Source organism: Crassostrea angulata, chromosome 6, assembly GCF_025612915.1.
Source record: "Crassostrea angulata isolate pt1a10 chromosome 6, ASM2561291v2, whole genome shotgun sequence".
Classification (NCBI taxonomy): domain Eukaryota; kingdom Metazoa; phylum Mollusca; class Bivalvia; order Ostreida; family Ostreidae; genus Magallana; species Magallana angulata.
This window is the reverse complement of record NC_069116.1, coordinates 20,098,874-20,126,331: the sequence shown is the minus strand read 5'-3', so window position 1 is coordinate 20,126,331 and position 27,458 is coordinate 20,098,874. Positions and strand designations below refer to the sequence as shown.

The window sequence follows — 27,458 nt, the reverse complement described above, 5'->3', positions numbered from 1 at the left end:
CACACACACACACACACACACATATTAATTAATATCATTCATAATATAGGCACTGTATCCGCTCTACTCTATGACATAAAAATAATATTTTTTTATGTGTTAAAGAATAGAGCGGATGCGATGCCCCTGTGGTCTGACCCAAGATATTATGCAGCGCGTTTGGACGTTCTGAATGAAAAAAAGACGTGCAATTGATATAAATGAAATTTCATTTACATTTTATCATTTTTCACTCGGAAAAATTCATAGGAACGAAAACTGATTTCTTACGGAGATTTGTAATGGGTAATGTTGACATCTTTTCTCCATTCGGAAGTCACTCGGAATACCTCGCACATTTTTTTAACGTAATCATCCGGTTCTATTGCAATAAAAATCCCCTTGGGCATAACAATTTTAGCCGTGTATTGAAATCTGATAAACTAGAGAGTGTGTTTCAAAGGAGAAATCCTGAATATTGTTCATACTTTTATACTTTTGAATGAATATCGTTTGAACCCTAATGTATTTATAAATATCGAGCAAATAAGCAAATTAAATAAGAATAGAGGATATCCTGGGTAAGAGTATAGAATTTAATAATCTAATGTTGGATTCCTAGAAATCAAGAAGTATGCTCAAAAGAATTCAAATAATCTACGATATTTCAAAATAACTTTAACTTTTCCCTACACTTTGCCTTTCTGATCCCTTTTTGGTTATGCATTAAATGAAAAAGTCAGGCAAAAAAACATCTGTATAAGTATTTTGACAGCCATTCTCTTTTTTTTAAAACTGGAACACAATTGAGACGTCGTCGAGATAGTGTTCTGATATGAGAGCAGCATGGAAAGACTACATATCAAATGCAGCAAGACTATGAAAGGTACGAAAATAAAATGAATGCACTTCTAATGAAAATCGTCGTAAAAAACATTCCGGTAAGTAGAAAATTTCAATATGGAAAAAAATCAGGTGGGTACAATGCTTTTATATCCAAAAAAAAAAAAGTCTCTGTTCCGATTTACCGACTCAAAAGTATATAAAAATGAATGGATATCAGTGAAGATGAGGACAACACTATCAGTTGAACATTGCTATGTTCATTATTTTAGCATTTTCTTACATAAATTGCATACATCACTAGTAGATGCCCCTGAAAATTTCGGGCCCCAAATATGAATTCTAAATTTTGAATTGCGAACTGCGTTCTAGAATGCGTTCACTATTCAATTGCAAAAAAGCCAAAATCTCAAAAACTAGAAAAGATCATTTCACCAAATTTTCACGGTGGCAGTGATATACCACCAGTAAATGCCCCTGAAAATTTCAGGCCCCAAATATGAATTTGGAATTTTGAATTGCGAACTGCGTTCTACACGCAGTTCGCTATTCAATTGCGAACTGCGTACCAAAAACCGATTGCCTCGTATTAGTGGAATTTTTTTCGCCCCTGAGTTAATTTAATCCTTAAAGCAAACAATTAATAATAATGACGTCTGTTTATTATTGCTTGGCGACAAAATGCAATGCTATTTGTCTCGCAAAATACAGATCGGCCTGCTAAAAACTTTTCTTTACTGATTTTTTAACAGTGCAGGAAATGTACCTCCATAAAATATTTTTGGCACTGACGTCGCAATTTGCTTTGCATATAATCGGCATAATTGTGTGAAATTGAGCTTTTGCAAATTATCTTCAATAGCAGTATTTTTTTTCAAATAAACTCATATATCAAAAATTTATTGGAATTGCCAATTATCTTTTATTAAAGAGAGACTGAGAGAACGTATAACAATGTTTGATATTAAAACTTTGATAGTTCATAACTGAAATCAAAATTGCTAATTTTGTTTTCACAACTTAACAGATACTTAGTGATACTTTACTAAGATTTAAAAAAAGAACGGTGTGTAGATCTCAATAATTCAGTGCATCCGACATATCCGACAAAGTAATTTAAAACCAAAACAAATTTCTCCCAAATCATACATTGCAGTGAATAAATTTAGAACTTAAAGGAACATATAGAAGTAGTTGTTTTTATGGTGAATTATTCAAGACTCTTGATTTTCATCCTGAGGTCTAGAGATAACCATGATACAGATTGATATCAGCTATTCAGTCTATTTCTGTCTGAAGTAAAAACAGTTTCTTCATGACCCGAGCTGCCAAAACGGTTATAACATATCAGTTTCACAAGCGAACTTCGAAATTTTTGTCCTGTGGCACAGTACAGAAAAAAGTTGATCGAGTGGTTGACATACATAAGCAACTCAGTAATTGTTTTGATGAGGTGAAACATGGCTGCCTCCTCTACATCACCTGGACCTCTGTTCCAGAAGGCGGTAAAAATCAGAGAAATATTCATCGGCGTGGCTGTGACTAAAAATGTAAAAGAAACTGAAAGGAGAATGGTTGTCAATTTCTTATTGCTATCAGATGACTTGTAGCGTCTCACTTCACGCGTAGTACGGTGTTTGACTTGCAAAAATCCTTTACGCCTTTTTGCAGCTTGTGAAATCTTCCGAATGATGAAACAGTTAAGGATTCCAATGATGACGAAGGGTAGAAAGGAATAAATAACAGCATCAACCCAAGGCCAAATGTTGTTTACAAGTAGTTCAAAAGATGGAGATGCTTCGCACTCGGTTCGACTGGGTTTATACTGAATAGATACAGTAAAAAAGAAATGCGAGTTAATAGTACAGATAACTAAGATGGGTATTAAAGAAATTTTCCATGCCCTTTCCGTTTTGCAAAGCATTTGCGTTTTAAGAGGATGACATACTGCTATGTAACGTTCTGTAGTAACGGTCACAATTAGCCACACCGACGAATCACTGCACACGTATCCCAGAAACTGCACGAGCTTGCACGTGACATCTGAGACATCGTTTATACTACTACCGGTGATTTCAGCCACCCATAAACGCAGTAAACCAACGATGAGCACAGCTAAATCCATTATGGCTAAAGCGCTTAGATAAGAGTATGTTGACATTTTCTTCGTTTGTCCATTTAAAACAATAAAAGACAGTAAATTTCCTATAATTCCAAACACAAGAAGAACAGGAGACACGTATAGAATCAAATTCTGTTTAAGTTTGTATGCAGGCTGCAAGTATAGAGAGGCGGACTGTTGAGAAATTTCGTCAACGCTCTTGTTAATGCACTGTTGATCTATTAGGTACAAATCCAAGAAAGTACAATTGTTACTGGGTCTCACACAGAATTCAATCCAATAGCTACAGTTCATCCTTCCCTGTAAATTTAAAAAATGGGTTATTATATCAGACAGCAATAATTTCAGCCTTAAATTTTCAGCAGAACATCTATTAGGAAGAATAATTCTGAAATGGATTACAAAACACTTGTCTGTAGAATTGATGTAATGTTTTGCTATTGATATTAACTATAATAAAAAGAAGCTATCTTATCGTAAAAAAAAAAATCCAACGACAAAAACACTCTGATGACTTTTTTCCGTCGAGACAGAAAGGTGATAAAATTAGCCTTGCCTTTCAGTTGTCGCTTTTACTCAGTGGTTGGGAATAATATTCATGTCAAAATCCAATAACTGTGACCAGCGCATTTTCACCACAATATCATTAAGACAAAGGGCCACTCGTTTTTCTTCATTTACTGACCACTTTCAAGGTCTCTGAAGTCGCATAATGGAACACTTTCTATATCTTTCTCATTGATTCATCTTCAAACGCAATAGAACACTACTCATTCAGAACTCATCAATTGCAGTTATTGATATGTAACTACCGATATTCTGTTTGGTCATGAGATTTTCAATTAAGCTTACCATGGGAAGACAGGTTTTCATTTAGATTAATATGACAAGAAGATATCGAATTATTATTTTGGTAATAACATTGATTTGAGAGCAAGATATCAACCACGCAAACTCAATATAAGCTCTGCTAATATTTGTAGGTGTCGTCACAGAGTTAAGAAACCAGCTACATATTTTTCGCTTCATATTTTGACATTTTTGTCAGTCAAGCTTATATTATCAATATTTCATATATCATAGGGTTTAGAACAGGTAAAAAAAATCTGTCTATTTTATAATTAAAAGAAATCAATTGTTGGCCAAAGCTATGCGTATGGAAAATTAGATTAAAGTAAAAAGGGGCTCAAAGAAAGTATCTTAATTTTTGTTTGCTTTGCCAGACTGTTATCAACCTAATCAATGTTCTCCAATTTAAGGCACTTTCCCCTCCCATTGGCGGACTCAATGATGTTGATTTTATAATTCAATTAAATGAAAAAAAATAATAAAATTAAATGCTATGAAAATGTAAAAAAATTAAATCGTATCTTTAGGTGGTATGGACCACTTTTATATTGTGACGTACTTTCTATAAAAATAGACAATAAAATCAAGTAAAATTTTATAGCTGATTTTCTTCCAAAAATGCTACCTAACATCGCAGCGCAATGGGTTGGAGCCAGTAAGCCAAGAGCTCGAATCCCGCAGGGGCATTTACAATTTAAAAGTTTCCAAAAATTTCAAAACCTGTTTTTGGTTTTATGATGTAAAACTTGAGAATTCTCATTGATGAGTTTATCATATCTTATAAAAATTCTGGCTCATAGTGTAATCCTCGTCCCGCAGATATAGAACTTCAACCATAAAATATTTTTGTTTCTGATGTTTCCTCTCTCCTCAATACTGACTAAAGGTTCATAATTTCCTGTTAAGGTTGTGAGGAAGGGTCCTCTTTTAAATAATGTCTTGAAGGGGACGATCTAAAACTAAAATGCTAGTACGTGTTATGATAAGCCTCTTTGCTTTTGTAGATAGTATTTGAATTATTTTTAATTGAATTCCCTTTATTTTAAAAACGAAATGTCGGTATAAAGCTTCTCTCTCTCTCTCTCTCTCTCTCTCTCTCATGTATTCCTGGGAGTTTAACTCTCAAGTTAGTTAAATTACATGTATTTCAATAATTAAGTTGCTATTACATAGAAATAGAAATATCTGCTTGATATAAAGTGTTCTATGCGGGTATAAAACAGAAAGTAAAGAATCTCGCAAAAATAATGTTACAGGTTTTTAAAAAAATTCTTCTAATTTGAACCCCATATAGGAACTCGGCAAAAAGATGGAATGTCAACTCCATGAATTTGAAGTCTCGCATTAGTCATTGCATGGAGTTTGTTTCCATTGTAACAAAGTTTAGATCGATCACGAAATAATCCATACAATTTCATCTAACAAACCTTTAAGCTGAATACAACTCGTAAAAGGCATTGCTGCTATATTTCTCTTGAAACACCGCCGACATCCCCACAATCTTACAATATAAGCCACAGACTTTTAACAGTGTTTAAAGGTGTATGCAGCCATCTAGTACATAGGAAAATAATAATGTAAACATTCCTTGAAGTTGTTTGTTTCTGTCCAAAACTAGCAAAAAATGTTGTCAAACGACAAAAATGAAATAAATATGAGGTTCTGCAAGTTGTTTTGTATGCAAATTACTCATAAAAGAACAGAACAATTCTTCTTTAATTACCTACAGTGTAGAACAGCTGTAGAACTGCGCAGCTGTAGACTTATTTTGAAGGTTTAAAAATTTGAAAAATAAGAAAGTAGTTCTATTGTGTCCTCGACAACCATTTGTTGAGAGAAAGGCTGATACTTGCACATGATGGTAGTTACTTTGCCTCAAAATAGTGAACCCTTTTTTTATTAGTCGGCATTGGATCTATTTTTAGAACAAGAAAAATCCAGTCTATACTTAGAACTCCTGTGTCTATGGAGACACATTGAAGTTACATTTGCGGTAAAAAAAAAATCGGTGTTGAATGTGACAAACATCTCTGTTCAAGTTTCAAGTTTTCTTTTTCAATTCTATAATTATAAATTAAGTTTAATTCTTTTTTAAGAAGAATAGCGGTCCAAAAAATTAATTGTCCTCGTAAAAATATACACATATAATTTTCGACGTAAATATAGCTTCCCATTGACACAGACAAAAATATATCGTGCGAAGGATGGTTTTTGAAACCCGTTTTTAGAAGGGTACCCTTCTTTGAGAGAAAGTTTAAACTTAAATAAGCAGGTATATACCCTTTTCTCAACAAATGGTTGTAGAGTGGACATTAATGACTTTCATATTTTTTCTCCTCAGATTTTTAAATTTTGAATTTTAGTCAGAAGCTGCACAGTTCTAATCGGTTAAAGGGACATGGTCACGATTTTGGTCAAATTATATATTTCTGTTTTTATTATTTACAATGCTTTAGGAATGCACTTCTAATGATCAGATGAAATTTGGGTGCCAGTCGATGAGTGTTAAGCAAGATACAGGGCTCACAATTCTTCGTCATGTAAACAAGGCTCGTGCCCTGTTTTTGTTTACATAGGTTCAATATACCTGTAAATAATCTTTTTCAAGCTGATTTTTCTATCTTTTTATTCATTTTAAGCACAAATAAACAGTTCCTAACGATTAAAACATTCATTTCAGGTCTTAAACTGTTTTTTTTTCTTCAACATTTAAATGTAAAGAAAAGCTTTGTTTACATAGCAAAGAATTGTAAGCTCTGTAACGCGCTTATAAATCAACAAATGACACTCAAATTTGGTTGCCTATTAAAAATGCCTTACTGAAGCATTGTAAATATTAAAATCGAAAAAATAATTTTTGACAAAAATCGTGACTATGCCCCTTTAAAAAGCATTGTTTTGCTCTTGTATGTGTAATTTGCATAAAAACAATATCTTTTGTTTTTTATATTTTGACAACATTTTGGTGGCCTCACATTCCCCTAAGCAGTTGAAAGCATTTCACTGTAGAGATTTTACCTGTGTACACGGATATCTTATATCGCCAGGTTACTTGATCTCGATAAAATTATTAAATTTTTACGTACTTTTCCAAGCCAGGAGAATTCCAAAATCAAATATACAGGTCAATGCATTATTTTCAAACAGAAATTGAACATAAACAAGAAATAAATGTAGAAAATCTGAGAGCACCAAAGGATTATTGCACGAGTGTATGAGCGGTGTTAAGCTTTGTTAAATGCAGTTGTCATTTTGATAAAAAAAAATTATTACTCGACATATATTTTTGAAAATTATTCATTAGTTTTACTCTACTGGCGTGCGACCAGTTCTCGCCGAGTACCATTTCTCGCCAGTACATTGTGACGTCATTTTTCGTCTATAATTTTATATGTTGATAAAATGACGTCACAATGTACTGGCGAGAAATGGTACTCGGCGAGAACTGGTCGCACGCCAGTATATGTGTGTTAAGTTCACCTCTCTTAATTTTCCTGTGAATGAAACAAAAGAACTATGACCTCCTACATGAAGAATCGCTAAACATGCATGTAAGGAATGACAAACGTTTCAAAGTTTTGGCACTTAAATTTAACAAAGACTCTAGTTAATTTGAACTCAATCGTAATTACAACAAACATACGTCACAAGATGGCGATTTAAATGTTTTGTTAAATCGTTTGTATCAATCGCTTCAGATGTATATCGTCATAGCTCAGTGGTTAAAGTATCAGTCTTGTGAACCGCAGGTCATGAGTTCGAATCCACATGGGGCTTTTGTTTATGCTTACTGAATGAAATTTTTGAAAATATCATTTTCATCTAAAATTGCAAATTTGTTCGCCTATTTGACATATATACTACTTATCCATCATGCTTTCTATCATAATCAAGTAATTTTCTGCTGATTTGATTAACTATTTCAAGGTGTAGTGAGGTACCTTAAAGGTATATGTGGCGTATTTTTTTTCATGGTAAGAAATATTTTATTTATTTATTTTTTTAAATATGTTATATAAAGATATATCTTCACAGAAAATTACGCAGTTTATATCAACCGGGTTAACAAGATATAGAAATTAATAAATAATTAAGGTCTACCGTTTCCAACGGAAGACCTTATTGTTTTCGTACTGTTTCTTCTTCTTATTTTTTCCATAAATCTTGTGCACGCGATTTCACAGAAACTATTTTGACCATTTTTCCACAGATGATTGCCAGAGGTCATAATTTTAGAACATTTTTGAAATTGTCACTTACGGTACCGATTTTCTAATTTTTTTACGACCTATTTTGTGCAAAGTTGATCTCAGAAATTATCAGAGATATGAATACGAAATTTTCAGGATGGGTAAACTATAGTTTAAAGTTGTGCACTATTATGTTGTTTTACGCCAGTGGTGCCATTACTTGGAGCTCGCCTTGGCGAGAAAATTGGCTGGGAATTTTGACCCCCCCCCCTTTTTTTATTGGTTACAAGATTTAAAAAAAGGCTCAATAGATTTTCTTGAAATTTGCAGAGATAATAGAAAATGATAATATCTCGAAATTTCTTTTAATTTTTTTCAAAATTTGTTTCCTGTCGTCCGTTTCCTGTCCCACGACAAAAAGATTGTGACATTGATATCTCAAAAATGATAAGAACCTGAGCATTCAGGCTTTGTAGGATTTTAGATCTATATTTGTAGATGTCTTTGAACTATTTTTTTTGTTCGTCATAACTTCCGGTCGTCACTGAAACAATTTAAAATTTTACAAATTTAATTTATTTTAACATAGAATTGAAATACAAGTATAAATTATTACATATGTCATCTATCCGATGTTAAATAAACAAAAAAAATCTACTTCCGGTGAGATATCTCATATATCTCAGATAGTCTTTTTTAAACAAATGTTTTACCCGCGAGATCATAGAAAGTGCAAGTGATTAAGACACCAAACTTACATTGATGATAGACATTTGATAGCAAATGCATTTAACCGTTTCTATTTTATCAATCGTCACCTCTGGTTGTCAATTTTAGTAAAATTTATAAACAATAAAGTACAGTTACTCAGTGTTTAAGAAATACTATTTTTTATTTTTACTGAGCACTTCCGTTTGTCCGTTTCTTGTCCCTAGACAAAAAAAAAACTTGACTCCAAGAGATCTCAAAAACGGTGACGACTTGAACTACTAAACTTTGTGGGATGATAGTCCTATATATGTATATGTCTTTACATTATTTTGGAAGCACTTAAAAATTATTTTCCTTATTTTATTTATTTTACAAGGAATGAATATATCAGTATAAAATCTTATCTATGTTACCTATACAATGTTATATAAGCAAACATATTCTACTTAAGTGAGATATATCAAATATCTTTGGTAGCTTTCCTTTCTACAAATTTGATACCCGCAAGAATTTACTCACAGTAAGTGATTGAGACACGAACCTTTTATGAATGATAGACAATTGATTGAAAATGTGTTAAATGGGTTTTATTTTGTCAACTGTCACTTCCAGTACACACCGGAAGGGTTAAAAAAAATTCATGTTTTTAACAAGTTAAACAGACTTTCTTGGGTATTTCATCTAGCCTGACAAACAGTGATGTACACTAGGCAAATGCACAAGAAATACAAGCTATTATTTGCATCATTGACTTCCGTTCGTCCATTTCCGGTCCGAGACAAAAAACTTAGTTTCAAAAAGATTACAGATTTGGCAGACAGTATCGATGTTTCATCGTATCATAAAAAACCAAATCGGCAGGAAGACCTACTCGTTACTCGTAACGAGATCTAGTTTTTATAATTATTTTCGAGTCCACGATAAATAGAGCATTTGAATAAACCCCGCTTTAAATCGGCCACGTGATACCACGCTCAGTCTATCACAACAACAATGGCGTCGAAGAGAATGATTGGTATACCTGTAATACCGTTAAGTTTGACAGATTTGGTCAAGAAAGTAAAAAGAGACAGACTGACAAGGATAGGAACAAAGGGAAGACTTTCATCGGAGACCATGTAGATTGATGGAATAGGAATAAAAGCCGAATTAAACTAAAGTTTTTATCATGAAGTTGTAGGGGTTTTGTTAGTCAGGTTCAGGTTCGTGCTCCATGTGTTCCATGTCTTTACTTTATTAATTATGTACCACAAGTGGATTTTCCTTTAGAGAAATTTTTTAATAAAGAATAGAAATAAACATAAATAATGACAATAATAATAACTAGATACGATCTTGTTGCGAGCAACGAGGAGGTCTTCCGTCCGATTTTTAGAAAAAATATGACATCATCAACTATGATTTTTGACAACAAAACATGATATGGAAAAAGGAGTGAACTACTAATGCTTTATTGTATCGCTTTTTATAAGTTCTATTACATTGCTTTTTAAAATACTTGCATTTCTTCCAATGAAGATTGAAAAGATTAAACTTGTTGACATCTGGTCCCAAAAAAACCCTAATTGGGTAACACAAGAGAAAATCATTATATTTTAAGGATATATAAACGTATTATACCTAATCTAGCTTTAATAACCTTTCACAAGATGGCTCTCATTAAAGGGCTATAGATAAATTTTTTAGAGCCCTTTGATCCCCTAATTTAAGGGACCTTTCATTTAATATCAAGAAAAAGGTTTCTTGATATTAAATGAAAGGTCATTTAATTCTGAACACATTTTGTCAACAAGTGTTTAAAAATTCGTTACCGTCTGGAGAAACATGAGAAAGAAGTTTTAAGGGGCTGATTCTTTATCTCCTTATAGGGACCGTTTACGAAAATTTGAAGGTTGCATATTGTTTAGTAAATCATTTTGAACAATTTTTTTTTTGTATTGCATTTCAATATATTTTTCCTTTCTGAGATATGGGTGATCGAAATTCTGGATTTTTGGCCCCTAAAAACCCATAATTCAGTAACACATGATAAAATCATTACATTGCTTGAATACATAACTGTGAGATAAACATATTTGCTTCTATAGCCTTTCACAAAATAACTCTCAGAAAAGGGCTACAGATTAAAGACTTATAGCCCTTTGGTCCCCTTATTTGAGGGGCCAGCCCCTTTTTTCTTGATATTAAATGACAGGTCATTTAATTCTAAACAAATTTTGTTCAACAAGTGTTTAGAAAACCGATACCGTTCTGGAGATTTATGAAAAAGAAGGTTTTAGGGGCCGATCCCTTATCTCCTTATAGGGGCCGTTTAACGAAATTTTGAAGGTTGCATATTGTTTAAAACATTAATTTAAACAACTTTTTTTCTGTATTGCATTACAAAATATTTTTCCTTTCTGAGATATGGGGGACAGAAATTTTGGACTTTTGGCCCCTAAAAACCCTTCATTACGTAACACATAATAAAATCATTACATTGCTTGGATACATAACTGTGAGATAAACATATTTGCTTCTATAGCCTTTCACATAATATGTTACAGTAAAGGGCTACAGATTAAAGACTTTAGAGCCCTTTGGTCCCCTAATTTTAGGGGCCAGCCCCTTTTTCTTGATATTAAATGAAGGGTTATTTAATTCTAAACAAATTTTGTTCAACAAGTGTTCAGAAAATCGTTACCGTTCTGGAGATATATTAGAAAGAAGGTTTTAGGGGCCGATCCCTTATCTCCTTATAAGGGCCGTTTAACGAAAATTTGAAGGTTGCATATTGTAAAGAACATTAATTTGAACAACTTCTCCTCTGTATTGCATTTCAATATATTTTTCCTTTCTGAGATATGGGTGATCGAAATTTTGGACTTTCGACCCCTAAAAACCCTTAATTACGTAACACATGAGAAAATCATTACATTGCTTGGATACATTACTGTAAGATAAACACATTTCCTTTTATAATATTTTACAAAATATCTCTCAGTAAAGGGCTATAGATAATAGACTTTCGAGCCCTTTGGATCCCTAATCTAAGGGGCCAGCCCTTTTTTCTTGATATCAAATAAAAGGTCACTGAATTCTAAACACATTTTGTTCAACAAGTGTTTAGAAATCTGTTACCGTTCTGGAGATATATGAGAAAGAAGGTTTTAGGGGCCGATCCCTTATCTCCTTAAAGGGGCCGTTTAACGAAATTTTGAAGGTTGCATATTGTTAAGAACATCATTTTGAACAACTTTTCTTCTATACTGCATTTCAAAATATTTTTCCTTTCCGAGATATGGGTGATCGAAATTTTGGACTTTCGGCCCCTAAAAACCCTTAATTACGTAACACATGGAAAATCATTACATTGCTTGGATTCATAACTGTAAGATGAACATATTCGCTTCTATAACATTTCACAAAATATCGTTCAGTAAAGGGCTACAGATTAAAGACTTTCGAGCCCTTTGGTCCCTTTATTTGAGGGGCCAGCCCCTTTTTCTTGATTTTAAAAGAAAGGTCATGTAAGTAGAAACTATTTTTACATACATGTCTTAACAAAATATTTTTCAGAAAAGAGATAATTAAAAAAAAACACGAAAAATTACGACGTTTTTTCCATCTCAATTTTCGGGTCCAGGCGAGCTTCGGCGCCTTTAAACCTAGATCAAAATGAAAATTAAATTGCAAATCTACAATCTTTCGTCTACTAACCCTGAAAGTTTGAACTCAATATCTTTTATAGTTTAGGAGAACTTAGAGGGACAAGCAACCCCTCTGAAAATCGCTAAAACGTCAGTTTCTCTAAAACGGAAGGGACGTCATCAATAAAATCGAAAACCTATAAGGTTCAGATCAGTATCTATCAGATCTGAAAGTTTCATGGAAATCGGTCGAGCCGTTTCTGAGAAATGGCGTGCACAAAATTTGTAAGAAAAAAAAGAAAAATAATGATAACTAGACACGATCTCGTTGCGAGCAACGAGGAGGTCTTCCGTCTGATTTTTGAATTTGAGATATATGTTCGATCTTGATTTTGCTATTAAACAGCTAAACATGATTTAGAATAGAAAAACAGGGTCTACATTCTAAGGGCCAGATACTATTTTGTTTCAGGGATAAGAGTTTTGTTCAACAACTGTTTAGAAACTCGTCACCGTTCTAGAGATATCTGAGAAAAATAAAGTTTTAGGGGCCAGTCCCTTATCTCTGTATTGGAGCCGCTGAACTAAATTTTGAAGGTTGCATTTTGTAAAGTACATCAATTTGAGCATCTTTTCATCTATACTGCATTTCAAAATATTTTCCTTTTTTAGTGGTCATAGTTTATGGACTCTTGACCCCTAAAAAATCCTTATTACATAACACATGAATAAATCATTACATTACTTGGATACATAACTGTGAGATAAACATATTTGCTTCTATAGCCTTTCATTAAATTTCCCTCAGTAAAGAGCTACTGATGAAAGATTTTAGAGCCCTTTAGTTCCCTAATTTGAGGGACCAGCCCGTTTTTCTTGATATGAAATAAATCATTTAAATCTCAACACATTTTGTTCAACAACTGTTTAAAAATGTGTTACCGTTCTTGAGATATATAGGAAAGAACGTTTTAGGGGCTGATCCCTTAACTCCTTATAAGGGCCGTTTAACGAAATTTTGAAAATTGCATATTATTAAGTACATCATTCTTAGTATCTTTTCTTCTATACTGCATTTCAAAATATTTTTCCTTTCTGAGATATTGGTAATCAAAATTCTGGAATGTTGGCCCCTAAAAACCCCTAGTTACATAACACATGATAAATCATTACATTGCTTGGATACATAACTGTAAAATAAACATATTTGCTTCTATAACTGTTCACAAAATATCCCTCAGTAAAGGGCTACAGATGAAAGACTTTAGAGCCCTTTGGTCCCCTAATTTTAGGGGCCAGCCCCTTTATCTTGATATCAAATGAAAGGTCTTGTAAATATATACTTTTTTGCATTACATGTGTTAACAAAACCGTGAAAATTACGACGTTTGTCGAGCTTTAACGCCTTTTGAGCATGACAAATATGAACATCTTTATGCACATCTACAATCTCTTGTCTACAATCCCTGAAAGTTTGAACTCAATATCTTTTACTGTTTGGGAGAAGATCCCTGGACAAGCCGACCCTCTGAAAATCGCTAATACGTCATTTTCTCTAGAACGGAAATGACATAATCAAAATTAAAAAAAATGTAGATTAAGTTCGGATTAATATCTATTAGATCTGAAAGTTTCACGAAAATCGGTTGGAAAACAGAAGACCTTAATAAAAAGAAACATTACAATCACTATAAGGTCTTCCGTTGGAAACGGAAGACCTTAAAACATTACAGTGTCTTACACATATAAATCTTAATGTTAAAGCTGCTTGGTCCGATTTTCAATCAAATAATTTACGCTTTTAAACGATGATTTTGCTAAGTATATGTGCAATAATATATGTTGCAGTAGTTTTCCCGGTCAATTAAGCTATACGGTAATAGTCGATGAAAAAAAAATTATGTAGATTTGAAACTCGTTGAATCCGGATATTGTGTATTCCGGAATGCTGTCAAATCCGACAACATTATACAGCCCCTTGACATTTTCCTCTCGTTTTTGTTTAAAAAATGTTGTGCAATCCGGATCCTGTCTATTCTGTAAACCGGTGCGATGAAAAAAAACCCTGACTGCTGATAATTAGTAAGAGTTATCTCCCGTAGTCCGGCCACTTATCGATCGATCGGCCTTCTGCGAGATAGTTAATGCTCAATTAACTTATCGAACAATTTTTCTGTCGTTGCTATTGATTTAAACAACTGTGAATATAAGTCCAAACTAGCAACGGATTTCAGTTTATACCGTTAAGTTTTGTTATATAAAATACGCATTTTTTGGCCAAAATTAGATAATAGTTCACCCCATTTTTTTCAGGCCTTGATTCAGGATACTGCGGGGTTAAGACTGTCGATATCGTTTGTTACCCCCTTGTATGGCTAGTATTGGCTACACGAACAAAGTTGCATATTTTTCTGTTAAAATGCTTCATTTTTTTTTTAATTTATCATTTTTAATTTTTCATTTATATTTCGCCATTGGGCATTTCAGCCACCTGTTGACTTGTTAATGTTTGTTTAACAATTTCCGGTAAACCATGTACTTTTCAGGTTTATCGGATGTTTTAAATATTTCAAATAGCGATGATTTGATCGAAAAAAGTATTTCTATCGTATGTATTTCGTTATGGATTTATTGCCTGGGTTTTCCAAAAAAAAAAAAAATGAAAATTGATACCGTAAATAAAATCGATGAAATATAATATATTTCAAAAGAACTGAAAATTTTGCAATCAAGACCTACTGCATTTAATACTATCGTTAATGTGCAACAATGTCCTCTAAATCGGACGTTGCCTAATCCGGCCATTTTTTTTAGAACAACCTCCGCCGGAGTAGACAAGTTTTGCTGTACAATGTACAAATTTATTTTTAAAATAAACGACATAAAAGGGATTCAAGTTATTTCGCCTCGTAATTAAACTGGCTCCTTACGTAGCTAGTATGATTGTGTTACGACACTGACATATGTCCTTTTTATATGATCTATCATAACATAAAATATTCAGCATGACTATTAAAAAAAACAAAATTAAAGCATTGTACATTTGTTGATTATTAGTTTTTAAGTTTACGCTGTTTATTATCGATGCTAAACATGCAGGATGAATACACCCAAATATTCGGAGGATAAAATTAAAACGCTTTTTATGAATATATTTCAACTTTTACTAACTACACCATGCTTAATTCATGCTTGCTCTCTCTCTCTCTCTCTCTCTCTCTCTCTCTCTCTCTCATAAAAAAATCCAATATTTTGTTAGCCAAATGAATTGCAGATTGCAAATACTTAAGATGTGCGATTGGAATAATCATGTTGTGAATATCGCGCTTTTTTTTTTGTTGAAATGAGTAGTGTATTCCATTAAATTCTCAGCAGCAAAATGTCAGAAATGGACATATATATTTATACATGAATGTATATACATTTCAACTCGTACGACTGTAAAACGTTGTATTATAATCATTGATGACTTTTTTTTTTCTTTTTCTTTTTTTGAACTGTGATTTAAATCAATAGTTTGATACATCGTTAAACAAAATAATTGAAAATTGAAATGATTTAAAAACGAATCAATGTGTGATAACGTGTACATGTAAACAGGAGAAGCATGTGTCCTAGACCACCGCAAATCGGTTGTCCACTTGCGCGGCGTCTCCCCGCCCGTGTTTTGTAAATGTACATTGTACATTAAACGTGATGGATTTGAAATGTTTTCAGTTTGATAACTGAAATGTTTTCAGTTTGATAACTGAATTTTATTTTCCACAATATCTCATGACATAGAAAAGATAACAATGCACGCATTTTTTCATTGACAGTCATACATGTACTATCTATTTATTTTTAACTAAGAGGCCAAAACAGCATTACTTCGTAGGTAATGACATGATCTTCTCTCATTTACTCTTTGAATATCGTTAAAATCGGAATTCGTTGTGTTTGCAGCTACATAAATAAACCCATGAGTGCATTACAGCAGGGCGCAGATTTTGTGTATTGGATAACGGTTGACCGCTCGGTAGTCAAGCCGCGACCTTTTTCCTAGATCGTGGGCAAGGGATCGGATTCAAACAATTGTTTACATACATGCAGCTCGGAATCCAGCTAGATTTTAAATGCGACTCAAATGCATTGCAAAGAAGCAGTTCTTTTACTCATAACGTGTTTCCCTAGAAAAGAATTAAAGTGTTTAAACACTTATTGAATGTAAGATGGTAGTAGGTATAATCTTTTTTATTTACTATTAAATAAAGTCGTTAAAATCGGAACTTTTGAGTTTGCAGCTACATAAATAAACCCATGTGTGCATTACAGCAAGACGCAAACCTTGTGTATTAGGTAACGGCAGACCGCTCGCTAGTCAAGCCGCGACCTATTTTCTCGGCCGCGGGCAAGGGATCGGATACGTAATTGTTCACACACACAGCTCGAAATCCAGCTAGATTTTTAAATGCGACTCAAATGCATTGCATAGAAGAGGTTCTTTTATTTATAATGTGTTTTACTAGAAAATAACTTAAATGTTCAAACAATTTCCGTGATGTAAACTGGTACCCTTTATGTCCGTTATACGCACAAATACCCCGTTTATTTGCCAAATAAAACGCAAATACATGGTAACAAGTCTAGCTTTTTACACACATATTACGCAATACCCGAACAAAATATTTTTGTAACGACATTAATAAGATCATAATGAACAACTTTTGCAGCGACAGCCATATTGAAATCTTTACCGCTTTTGAGTTATGAAGCGATAACTTTCAAGAACTCTATGTCCCTAATTCGAGGAGCCAGCCCCTTTTTCTTGATGTCAAATGAAAGATCTTTTAAACATAAATCTTTTTTGTTCTACATGTCTTAACGAAATATTTTCAGGAAAAAAAATAAACTAAGAAAACCATGCAAAATCACAACGCTTTTTATATCCCATTTTTGAGCCCTACCGAGCTTCGGCGCTTTTCGCGCTGAAAAATTAAAATTACCCTATTACATATCTACATTCTTTTGACTATCATTCCTGAAATTTTGAACTCAATATCTTTTTTAGTTTATGAGAACCTTCGTGGACAAGCCGACCCTTTAAAAATTGTAAAATTGCTAATATCTCTAAACCGGAAGTGACGTCGACATTAAAATAAATTTCCAATAAGGTTCAGAGAAATATCTATCAGATCTGAAAGTTTCATGTAAATCGGCCGAGTAGTTTCTGAGAAATCGTGTACACAAAATATGTAAGAAAAAAAAAGAATAGGGAAAAAGAAACCGAACGAAAACAATAAGGTCTTCCGTTGGAAAACGGAAGACCTTAATAATAGGGAAAAAGAAACCGAACGAAAACAATAAGGTCTTCCGTTGGAAACGGAAGACCTTAATAAACATAATAATGAATAAATAAACACTCTCAGTACATGCATCCCTCAGTTGGAGGGGTATTCACTCATTTTACCGTGTCGTTGATGCTAAAATAGTGTTTCATCTTTTTTACACATAATTAGCATTTTATATCGTTCTATATTAATGAATAATGATAATAATGGTATGATAATGCTTCGGGTATCATCTGATATAAGAATTATCTAATTTAAGACATGGAAAACGTGATTCTAATTTGTAAACAAACTGTTCTTCCATCGTGTTTTCAATACTAGGTTTTCCCGCACTCATGTGCAGTGGCGTTACAAATGGCCGATCACATTAATATTCATCAGATGTGTAGCAAAACTTAGAGACAAATAACTTAAAAAAAAGAACATGTTTTACGGGCCTAGAGTTTGTGAAACGTCTAATTATAAAAAGCATGATGTATATTTTTACTAAAACTCATGTCAAAAAATTTTCTCCAAATACGCCACGTATACCTTTAACTTCTAATACAATTTCGATTAAGAATGTTGTTATCAATAAACCTATGAATAACGAACACATCAATAAGGTGGACTAGCCTTAAAGTTTAAGAAATGGTTCAAAATTAATACCGCAGGATATTAACAACACCTTCGAAATCTTTAAAAACGTGACGAGGCGCTTCGCCATATGCAAACAAAATCACATAGTGCCAGACAAAAACAGTTTATCTGTCTATCACCATTTTACAGCACCAATTGGAAAAATATTAAACTCCGTGGTATTTCCGAGCTTTATCCTATAAATTCAAGTCGAGACGATATTTGACGGTGACGTCAGTGACATCGGATAAGTATTTGCTTGACGTTAAAAGAGACGCTTTTCTGTCTACATTAAAAACCATCAGCTAGACAATCGGTTTTTGACAAATTCCCAATCTAATTAAAATTAGACTTGAAAATCCGCTCCTCTACAATACGCTATACACGTGTAGCGATCATACGTGAGTGGATCTAAGATCTAATTTTAATTACATTAATAAATTCCAGACTAATAAAGTCACCGTTGTATAGACGTTTTTGTAACGCCTTCAGTTCTGACTAAAGAAATAACTGATTAAAAATGACAAAAATTCTGCTTCATTAATTAGTTTTCTATTTGTCTGATATCAACCATACATTAACAGAATATTTTTGTTGTACATCATATAGAATTTTAGAAAATCTCATTATATTTCATCAAAATACAAATAAGGCCAAGTGATCAAATTCTATAAAGCCCAAAGCGCCGAAGAGATAGGTCTCTTTATGTTTGTTTTTACGTAAAATATGGGAATACAATTGAAAAAAAAATCTAATTACCATAAAAAGCTAAAATAAATATGGTTTCGCGCATAAACAACAGCAACCACTTTAATACAAATTATGATTTAAAGACAAATTAATTATCAAAACCTTCAAAAACCTCAATCCCTGACGCAAAACACAAGGTCATCTTTTCGAAATAAACAATGCATAAAAACAAAAATATACCATTGCATGTCCTATAAATGAACTTTATGAATAACAGTCAAAGCAATGATCTATTTAAGAACGTTGAATTTTGAATGGTTAATGTTTAACCAATGTTTGAAAAGTGCAAATTCAGTGTTGGTATTTACAATTTTTATTTCAATATGAAGTATCTGCGAAAGTCGCATACGATTTTACCAGCTATTTAAAGCTATTTCTTTAAAGAAGGTCTAAATTGATAAATGCAAGCAGTCAATTAAATACTAAATTAGAATATGCCGGAATGACTTGTCCTTGAAATAACGAAGGAAAAGGTCCACAACATCTCCGATAGGAGCAACTGTTCAGACCAAATCCCAAAAAGGGTTCAATACCACAGCACTCAGTGTTAAACCAAGTCGCTCCCCATCAATTTAATGTATTAGACAAGCAATCTTAAATGTCGAACATGTATTATATCAAAGATTCTACTATTGACTTCAATGGAGGTTCGCTCTAATCTCAACAGATTTCTATAGAAGAGGTGTGCCATGGACGCCTACGTATTAACTACGTTCAAGGCTATGCTCCCACTAGTCGGAAAAGTCTGAATAGTTGCGAGCACCTCGGAACTAAAGGTCCCCATACCAATTGTGTGCTCATTTGTAAAACCTTGTAACTGCCTTATGTGTATATATTTTTGTTGTAATTTATGCAACTACAAGGATGCAACTACAAGGTAGATAATGAAATCGTTTATGTACAGACATATATATACATGTTTTTATTACTCATGCAACACACACAAAATTCGATAAAACATGCTTTCTTTAATAAAACATATAGCCTATCACTTTGTCGTCAAACAATACAAATGGCTTACTGAATAAAAATGAACTTTTTGTAGTGATTTATACTAAAAGTTTAGACATAATGACAGTTTAAAGAGCAAAGAGCATAGATTCGTTTTTGAACTCATTTTATATTCCAGATATACATTGTTTACAATGTTTAATTAAGTCATGTATTTCAAATGGTCAACATAAATTTGAATGTCAGTCGTAGAGTTATAAGCACGATACAAAGTTTTATTATTCTCTGTTATGTCAACAAGGCCCATGTCATGCTCTTGTTTGCATTGTTTTATTATACCACTTAAAGGTCTTTTAAGGCAGATTTTTCCATTTGCTAATTCGTTTTGAACATTAATAAACAGTTTCAAGCGTTGGTCGAATTTCAGGTGTAAACAAAAACAAAATGCATGACCAGAGGTTCATTTAAATAACAAAGAATTGTGAGTTTTGTTTCATATGACAATCAAATTTTCGTTCACTTTTTGATATCTGTGGTTTTATTAATATTCAAGGGGTATCAATTTTCGTGAATAAAGTAAAAATCACACTTACAAGGATACGTAAATTCGAGGCCAATGACCCTATTAATACAAAATTTTAATAGATATTACACTTCAATGCAAATTTAATTTTGAGGATCAACTTATCAACGAAATCCACAAAAATTGGTATTCAACGAATATTGATGAAACCACAGTAGCGAACTGAAGCATTGCAAACATTTAAAACAGAAAATTAATTTTGACCAAAATCGTGACAACGCCTCTTTAACAGTTAGTATATTTACCTGTATATCCTTGTATCTTCGATAGGAAAATAAACTGCTTATATAGAACCCTTATTATAGAAATACTGTATTTCATAAGGTTAACAGTATATAACCGATTAGCAGTAATTGATTCATAGACCAAAAGCATGAAATGGCAGATAATGGAAAACTGTTAAATGTTAAATTGGTACCGACTCTCCCATTTATCAAAGTATTTTTCTTATCGGAGGATACTGCTGATAATAATAACACTAATGATAACACTGAAACATAAATACTGTAACATGTAAAAAAAAAACAACAACAAACCCTGACGATACAATTATTACAGTAAAATAAACAATATAAGTGCATTAATTATAAATGAGAAAAGTCCGTAATCGTAGTGACACATTCATTCATTTCTTATTTATTTAAACAAAAAAGAGAGCATTTTATTTATTTGTTTTCTATTAAATCAATTGAATTCATCGTCATCCAACACAACTCAATATACTTTCAAAATAATCTGATTTGGCACCTTTGTAAAGTGATGTAGTAGTACAATTTATGAAGTAAGCTACGCGTTACCATGTATTGCGTGTAAGATTTTATTCTGCTGTAAAACTAAAATTTGAAAATTATTTAGATATATTAACAAAAATGATGCAATCATATTTTATAGATTTCGAACTTGGAATCACCACCTACCCATTTAAAGTGGACGTTGGTGTGATACACCTAGAAATAAAGAATATGTGAAAAATGCACAAAACAGGATATTGGGGACGAATTTCATTATATTCTTAAGGAGGTTGGCACCTGAAATAATAGTAATGTCAATCATCCAAAAAACCACTTGGATATAAAGATGGGTACGTCAAATGTTCATTTCTTTTATTTGTGACCCATGTCACATGCCATTTTTTTTGGAAATATAGGACCCTAAACAGAAATGATAATTTTCCTGTAATTCTTACCAAAATTTGACATGGATATTGATAATTTGAAGAAACAAGACAAATATTTACAGTATGAAATATTATTTAATTATGATTTTAACACAGTATGAAGTTGAACACATGTAGTGACTATAAAAGTAAAATGTAAGTCAAAGTTTAAAAATTCTTGCTTTACTGGTTGCTTCAAAGTGAAAACAATAACAAATGTTAAAAATATTAGAGTGATTATATCATAACGAAAATAAAAAAAGTTATAGTAATGTCATTTTTCCAAAACTTTGCATACAAATAGACATACATTTAATGTCTCATTTAAAAGTAAAAAGGAAGGGGTCACATCTAAATAATTTGAGATACAGCATGAAATAAGCTAATATTAGGCCAAAATTGGAGTTAATTTTTTCTTAACTTCTATGAAATAAAGGCTAAATATGCCAAAATATATCGATAGAAATAACAACATATTATTTAAGTATGTTTTTTTTTTAGAACATCAGAAACAAATCGTAATACACAACTATCAAGAAGTTTGGTCTGCGCTAAAAATTAGGAAGCTAAACTAACCATACTCTATTATTTCTGAGTTATGAAAATTGTTCATTTCCTTCTTGAACACCTTCCGCCACAAAATATAGTCCCTTACTAAACTCTGTTAAAACGTAATTTTTTTGAAACAATTTTATTCAATAAAGTTTATTTGGAATTGTTAAATAAAAAATTACTACTAGAATCAATGTGTGATGCAGAATTTTCAGATTACAGGTGACCAAAAGTGGCTATCCAAAACCTAAGGAGCAAACCTCTTTACTTGTCCGTTATTACAACAAGAAAGAAATCAATACTTCCCAGCAAGTTAGACCAAAAGAAAAGATACTATTAGTTTTAAACATACAATGTCTAACAGAAAACACTGGGTTTTTTTTTTAAATATGTTCATTTATTTGGAAAATAAATTAAATATGCTCCGGCCCCCAGTAGTTTCTTAACTTCACATTTATCAAAACATAAGGCTACCTTTCTTTATACTTGTATTTTCACTAATGCCGTTATTATTCAGTTAGAAAACCTTAAAAGTTTATGTATTTAATAGTCTCTTTATACCATTGTAAAGTGGTTTTAAGATTGAAATAACTGAATCCGAATCTGAATCTGAACCGTAGCCTTGCATATATAATCTATTCAGTTTGACTGTATGATTATTTGCTTAAAACATTTTGCCGTTATTTCAGCTTATTTTAGGATGTGCTTATTTATTCACATGAAAAAATCCTTGATGGGGTTATACAATTTAGTAGCAATAAAAGTGGTACAAATTCTGTTTTAAAGATAAAATTTCTGCAGAATTTTGAATTTCCGTATAATTTAAAATAAGTCGTGTGACAATATTAAATAAAATTAATTTTGTTTGATTCATTGTCTAAATTTATTACTAGATTTAAGTCACATGTCAACAAAGAACGTGCAATTGGTTTTTTCAATAATGATTATTTGAGAAATAAATCTAATGTGGACAGTTGACATACATATGTACTTGTATATAGATAGTGGTGAATATATCAAATATGAATGTAATATGTGGAATGACAACACTCTATTCCATGATGTCTAAAACATTATAAAACATCTTACCGTGCTGTAAATATCAATATCCCACAGCAGAAATTCCAATTACTGGTCGCCAAATGAGATGTCAGGGTTAAAATCCTTTGTGACAAATCCTCTGCCCTTCCCTGGAACAAGTCATCTGGGCTCTGAATGCATGACAATCACTACCATAATCCTATGCACGTTCGTACTTATACCACATTAGATTAGCATCAAGTCATCGATCTTGTTGTCATCATTTAACATAGTTTGGTAGATGTTCTTTTTTGCTTTAGCCAGGGTAGTTGGAACGATTTCCGTACAATACACGGGTAAGGGAAGGACGTAAGTATAATACTCTGTCAAACTTTCCCTCAACGATCTCCGTTTTTCTGAAATGATAAAAAAAACCCAACAATCTTAACAAAGCCGCCGTGTTTGTACACGAAAGTCTTTAGAGAAGAATATTCTGGATCCAAAGTTCACATACTAGTTTTTGACTACATTTGTTTGTCGAATTGCGTTTTGAATTTATTTTGGGGGTCTTAACCAGTAGCTACTAAACAATCTGTTTGTGAATAAAAGGTTTATAATAACAACCAACCTAGCAAACAACTACTGTAATTGTACATGAGAGTTTCTAGAAAACAGTATTGTTGGTTTAAAGTTAGCATAAATAAAACTACAAAATGTGGATCCAACAAGTATAGAATCATTTAACCTTTTCCCATTTATTTATCATATACCATGTTTAATTCATGAGAAAGATATTCATGCTGCATCAACTGCAGCCGAGAAAACAACCATCTGTCAAAGTTCAAACACATGTGGTCTAAAAATCGAAGGTCTACGTATGCCTTAAATGTTTCATCAAAACGTCTGCGCAAATAAATTGCGAAATCAAGTCTTGATCATTGGACGTTTCCGCTATTAATTCGTTCGAACAGCTCCCACCAAAGTATATTTAGTTACTTAATATTAAAACCTGCTCTCAGGGCAATCGATGTCCGTTAAATGTTTCCACTTCCATCACACACTGTTTACCAAGCATACTAGCAGGGTGATGATATATCCTTTTTAAATAAATACCGTTTTAAATTAATGACAACTGGTTTAGTTAGTAATTTTTATTTTCTGTGGGTTCCACAGGAAGTCGTTTTTAAAGGTGGTGTCATCAGCAATATAACAAATTACTATTTACTAAACTGTTTATAACATACAGTTTTACTACTTGTATTTTACTGTTTTACTGTTTATTATACAAAGAAGATTTAGGAATAAGATAGCGCAAAGTCCCACTGGTTCAATTGTAGGATACAGTTTCAATTTTCCCCCATTTAATTTTATGAGATAATTTTATACTAGTAGTCAAAGTACAAAAGCACAATTTCTAACTATAAGTGTATATAGTTTAAATATTTAAAATTCGATTAGAAAAAAATCGATTTTAGTTTTTGTGGTACATGTATCAAACATTCGATCTAGCTTTTAAGGGACATGGTCACGATTTGAGTCAAAATCTATCTTTTCGTTTTTTTCAGATTACAATGCTTTAGTAAGACATTCTAACATTCAACAAACATTTGAGTGTCAGTTATAAACAAGATACAGAGCTCACATTTCTTTGTTATGAACACAAAGCTCATGTCATATTTTCGTTTACACTCTGAAAGTTGAAATTTTGATTAAAAATGGTAGTAAAAAACGCTATAGACTGTTTATTTATATTAAAAATTGTATAGCGGATAGAATAATTAGCTTGACAAGGAAGCTTTCCCCGGCATATTGAATCAATGTAAACAAAAACATGATTTGCGCCTTGCTAATAAAACAATAAAAGAACTGTGAGCCCAGTGTCTTGCTTATAACTCTCTAAAAATCCATTTTTAAGCATTGTAAACAATAAAAATAGAAAAATAAAATTTGACCAAAATCATGGCCATGCCCTTTTAAAGCTTAATTTTATAACGATACATAGTGGTTGATGCTTTAACCACTAAACCATTTCAGTCACAACAAAGTGCGTCGTTCAAATGCTATCTTTGTCTTTGGCCACGAATTTGCAGGCTCTTGTTGGTTTTTTGAAACGTTCAATTGTTGAAATGCAAAAAAGATATTTCAATGTAGTCGGTCATCACCATATTTTTTGTTGATGGGAATCGCTTCGTTTTCTGTTAGACCTTTATTAGACATTAAGAAAAAATAGAGCACAGACCAACTTTGCAGAACTGAAGAGTTCTAAAATTGGCACTTTTTGGAAGTTTTCGTCTGAATACACCAGACAAATCACATAATTCAAGTACTGAGCAATTTTAAATGTTACAAATCGATGTTCTGTTAAATATACATTGTTTTCAACGTTATCTTTAAAAAAAAAATCATCAGATTTTTTGGTATTTTTAATTTTCAGAAACTTATCTGTCCTAATATAGGCATTTCATACGACTTATTGGTTAATTTTAAAATAAAAAAAACCTTTGAAGACAAATACAAAATAAATAAAAGAAGATTTCCGCAAGTTAATCTAAAGTTTAAAAAAAGACTTACCTACTAGTATTTATTCGTGTTACAAAAATTGGTATGATCGGTCTATTAGATTTGCGTCACATCTACATTTGGCTAAATCCTTGTCAATACTAATAAGGAAGTTCTCGTCATGACCCTTTCACGGTGAGCAGTGTTTATAGCTAATTGTGGTGATTTGTGTTCAAACCACGATATCACCTGGTCAGTTTTCAGTGAATGAGTAAACAGACTGCGAATACATGGAAGGAAGGGCTTTTTGTTATTGAATGAATAAAACCTTGGGCAAAACGATGGAATTGGACTTGAGCACTGATTTATCATTTAACATTGCTACCATACTTACAAGTACTCAATATGTGCAGTTTATGTTGGTATTATATATGAATAGGAATAAATTAACAAGTTCAAATTGCATGTCATTGTATTATATATAGATTTTAGTAAATCAATCAATTGATAAATAAATCTGGACAAAATCTTGTCTTTTGACATTTCAAGATACGACTTTTGTTTTTGTTACTGTATAAACATGACTGAGTTACGGTCAGAAACCGGAATACTCTTCCTCTAACGATTCTAGTTATAACATTAAAGGACATAACATTGCCTTATATATCTCTTTATTATAACGATATATGTATATTATCATAACAGTAATATGGCTAAAATGTCGGATCACGTCAGATTGCAGGGCGCGGATCATCAGCTCAAATGAGACGGGTATATAATAAAATTGCAGATTATGTATGAATGTTTAACCAAGGTTTTATAATTTTTTTATCGTGGAGTTATCCCCCTGCTCAAAATAGAAACCAAATTAAACGTAAAGGATATGTTGAACAAAACAGTTAAGATAAATGTATATTATTATAACAATGGCTTGATCCAAAGGGTCGGATCAGATAGAGTTACCAGGCGCAAATCATCAGATCAAATGAGACGCGAAGCGCACAAGTGGCAAAAGAGAGGAATGAGATAGAGTGCTACAACATTTGTCTCTTAGGACTGAAGGAGACGAGGTGGCTGCAGTTAGGACAGATAAGACTAAACACAGGAGAAATGCTGCATTATCTGGGCACACTGAGGAGGTAGCCCAACACATTGTTGCAACCATTACAAGACCAAAAAAAAGGCTGATACCAACATGGCAACTCAGTGGCAACATATCAGCGAGATGTGGCGTGGCACATGTGAAGAAGTCCTATGAAGAAGAAAGACTCAGCACAAAGAGTAGATATCTGCAGACACATTGAAGAAGTTACATGTAGATGTGAGGAAGGAAAAGAAAGAGGCACTTAACAACAGCCGGACAAGAGCAGCAAAAGCAAAAGCTCTGGAGGACTACACAGCCATAGACAAAGAATTTAAAAAAAGAATCAGGAAAGATAAACGTGATCATATTGACAATCTACCCAAACACTCTGAAGAAGCAGCAGGATAGGGAAACTTGAGGGAACCAAGAAGCTCTCCAACAAGTTTCAACAGACACACTGGCCAGTAAAAGTCAAAAATGGGAACCCTCTTGCTGCGACACCTGATGAACAACTGAAGTGATGGGTAGAGCACTTTGAGGAGCTATTAAATAGACCAGAATCTAAAAGGCCTCTGGACATACAGCAAGCCGA

The 27,458-nt window shown here is 32.6% G+C and overlaps 1 protein-coding gene across 3 annotated transcripts in view; it reads right to left on the bottom strand.

Annotated features, from left to right (window-relative positions):
• Positions 1–1,113: 1,113 nt before the first annotated feature.
• LOC128190777 (probable G-protein coupled receptor 139) overlaps positions 1,114–27,458 on the bottom strand; it is a 36,156-nt gene continuing 9,811 nt past the window's right edge. Inside the window, exons 1-3 of one of the 3 annotated variants that reach the window (XM_052862967.1) lie at positions 25,855–26,008; positions 23,353–23,699; positions 1,114–3,244 (exon numbers count right to left, since the gene is read on the bottom strand). In XM_052862967.1, the coding sequence (XP_052718927.1) occupies positions 2,093–3,238 (1,146 nt within the window). In that variant the 5' untranslated portion in view covers positions 3,239–3,244; positions 23,353–23,699; positions 25,855–26,008 and the 3' untranslated portion in view covers positions 1,114–2,092. Of the gene's footprint in view, positions 3,245–23,352; positions 23,700–25,854; positions 26,009–27,458 lie in introns of those variants that run through there. The other 2 variants (XM_052862968.1, XM_052862969.1) reach the window with 2 other exon arrangements.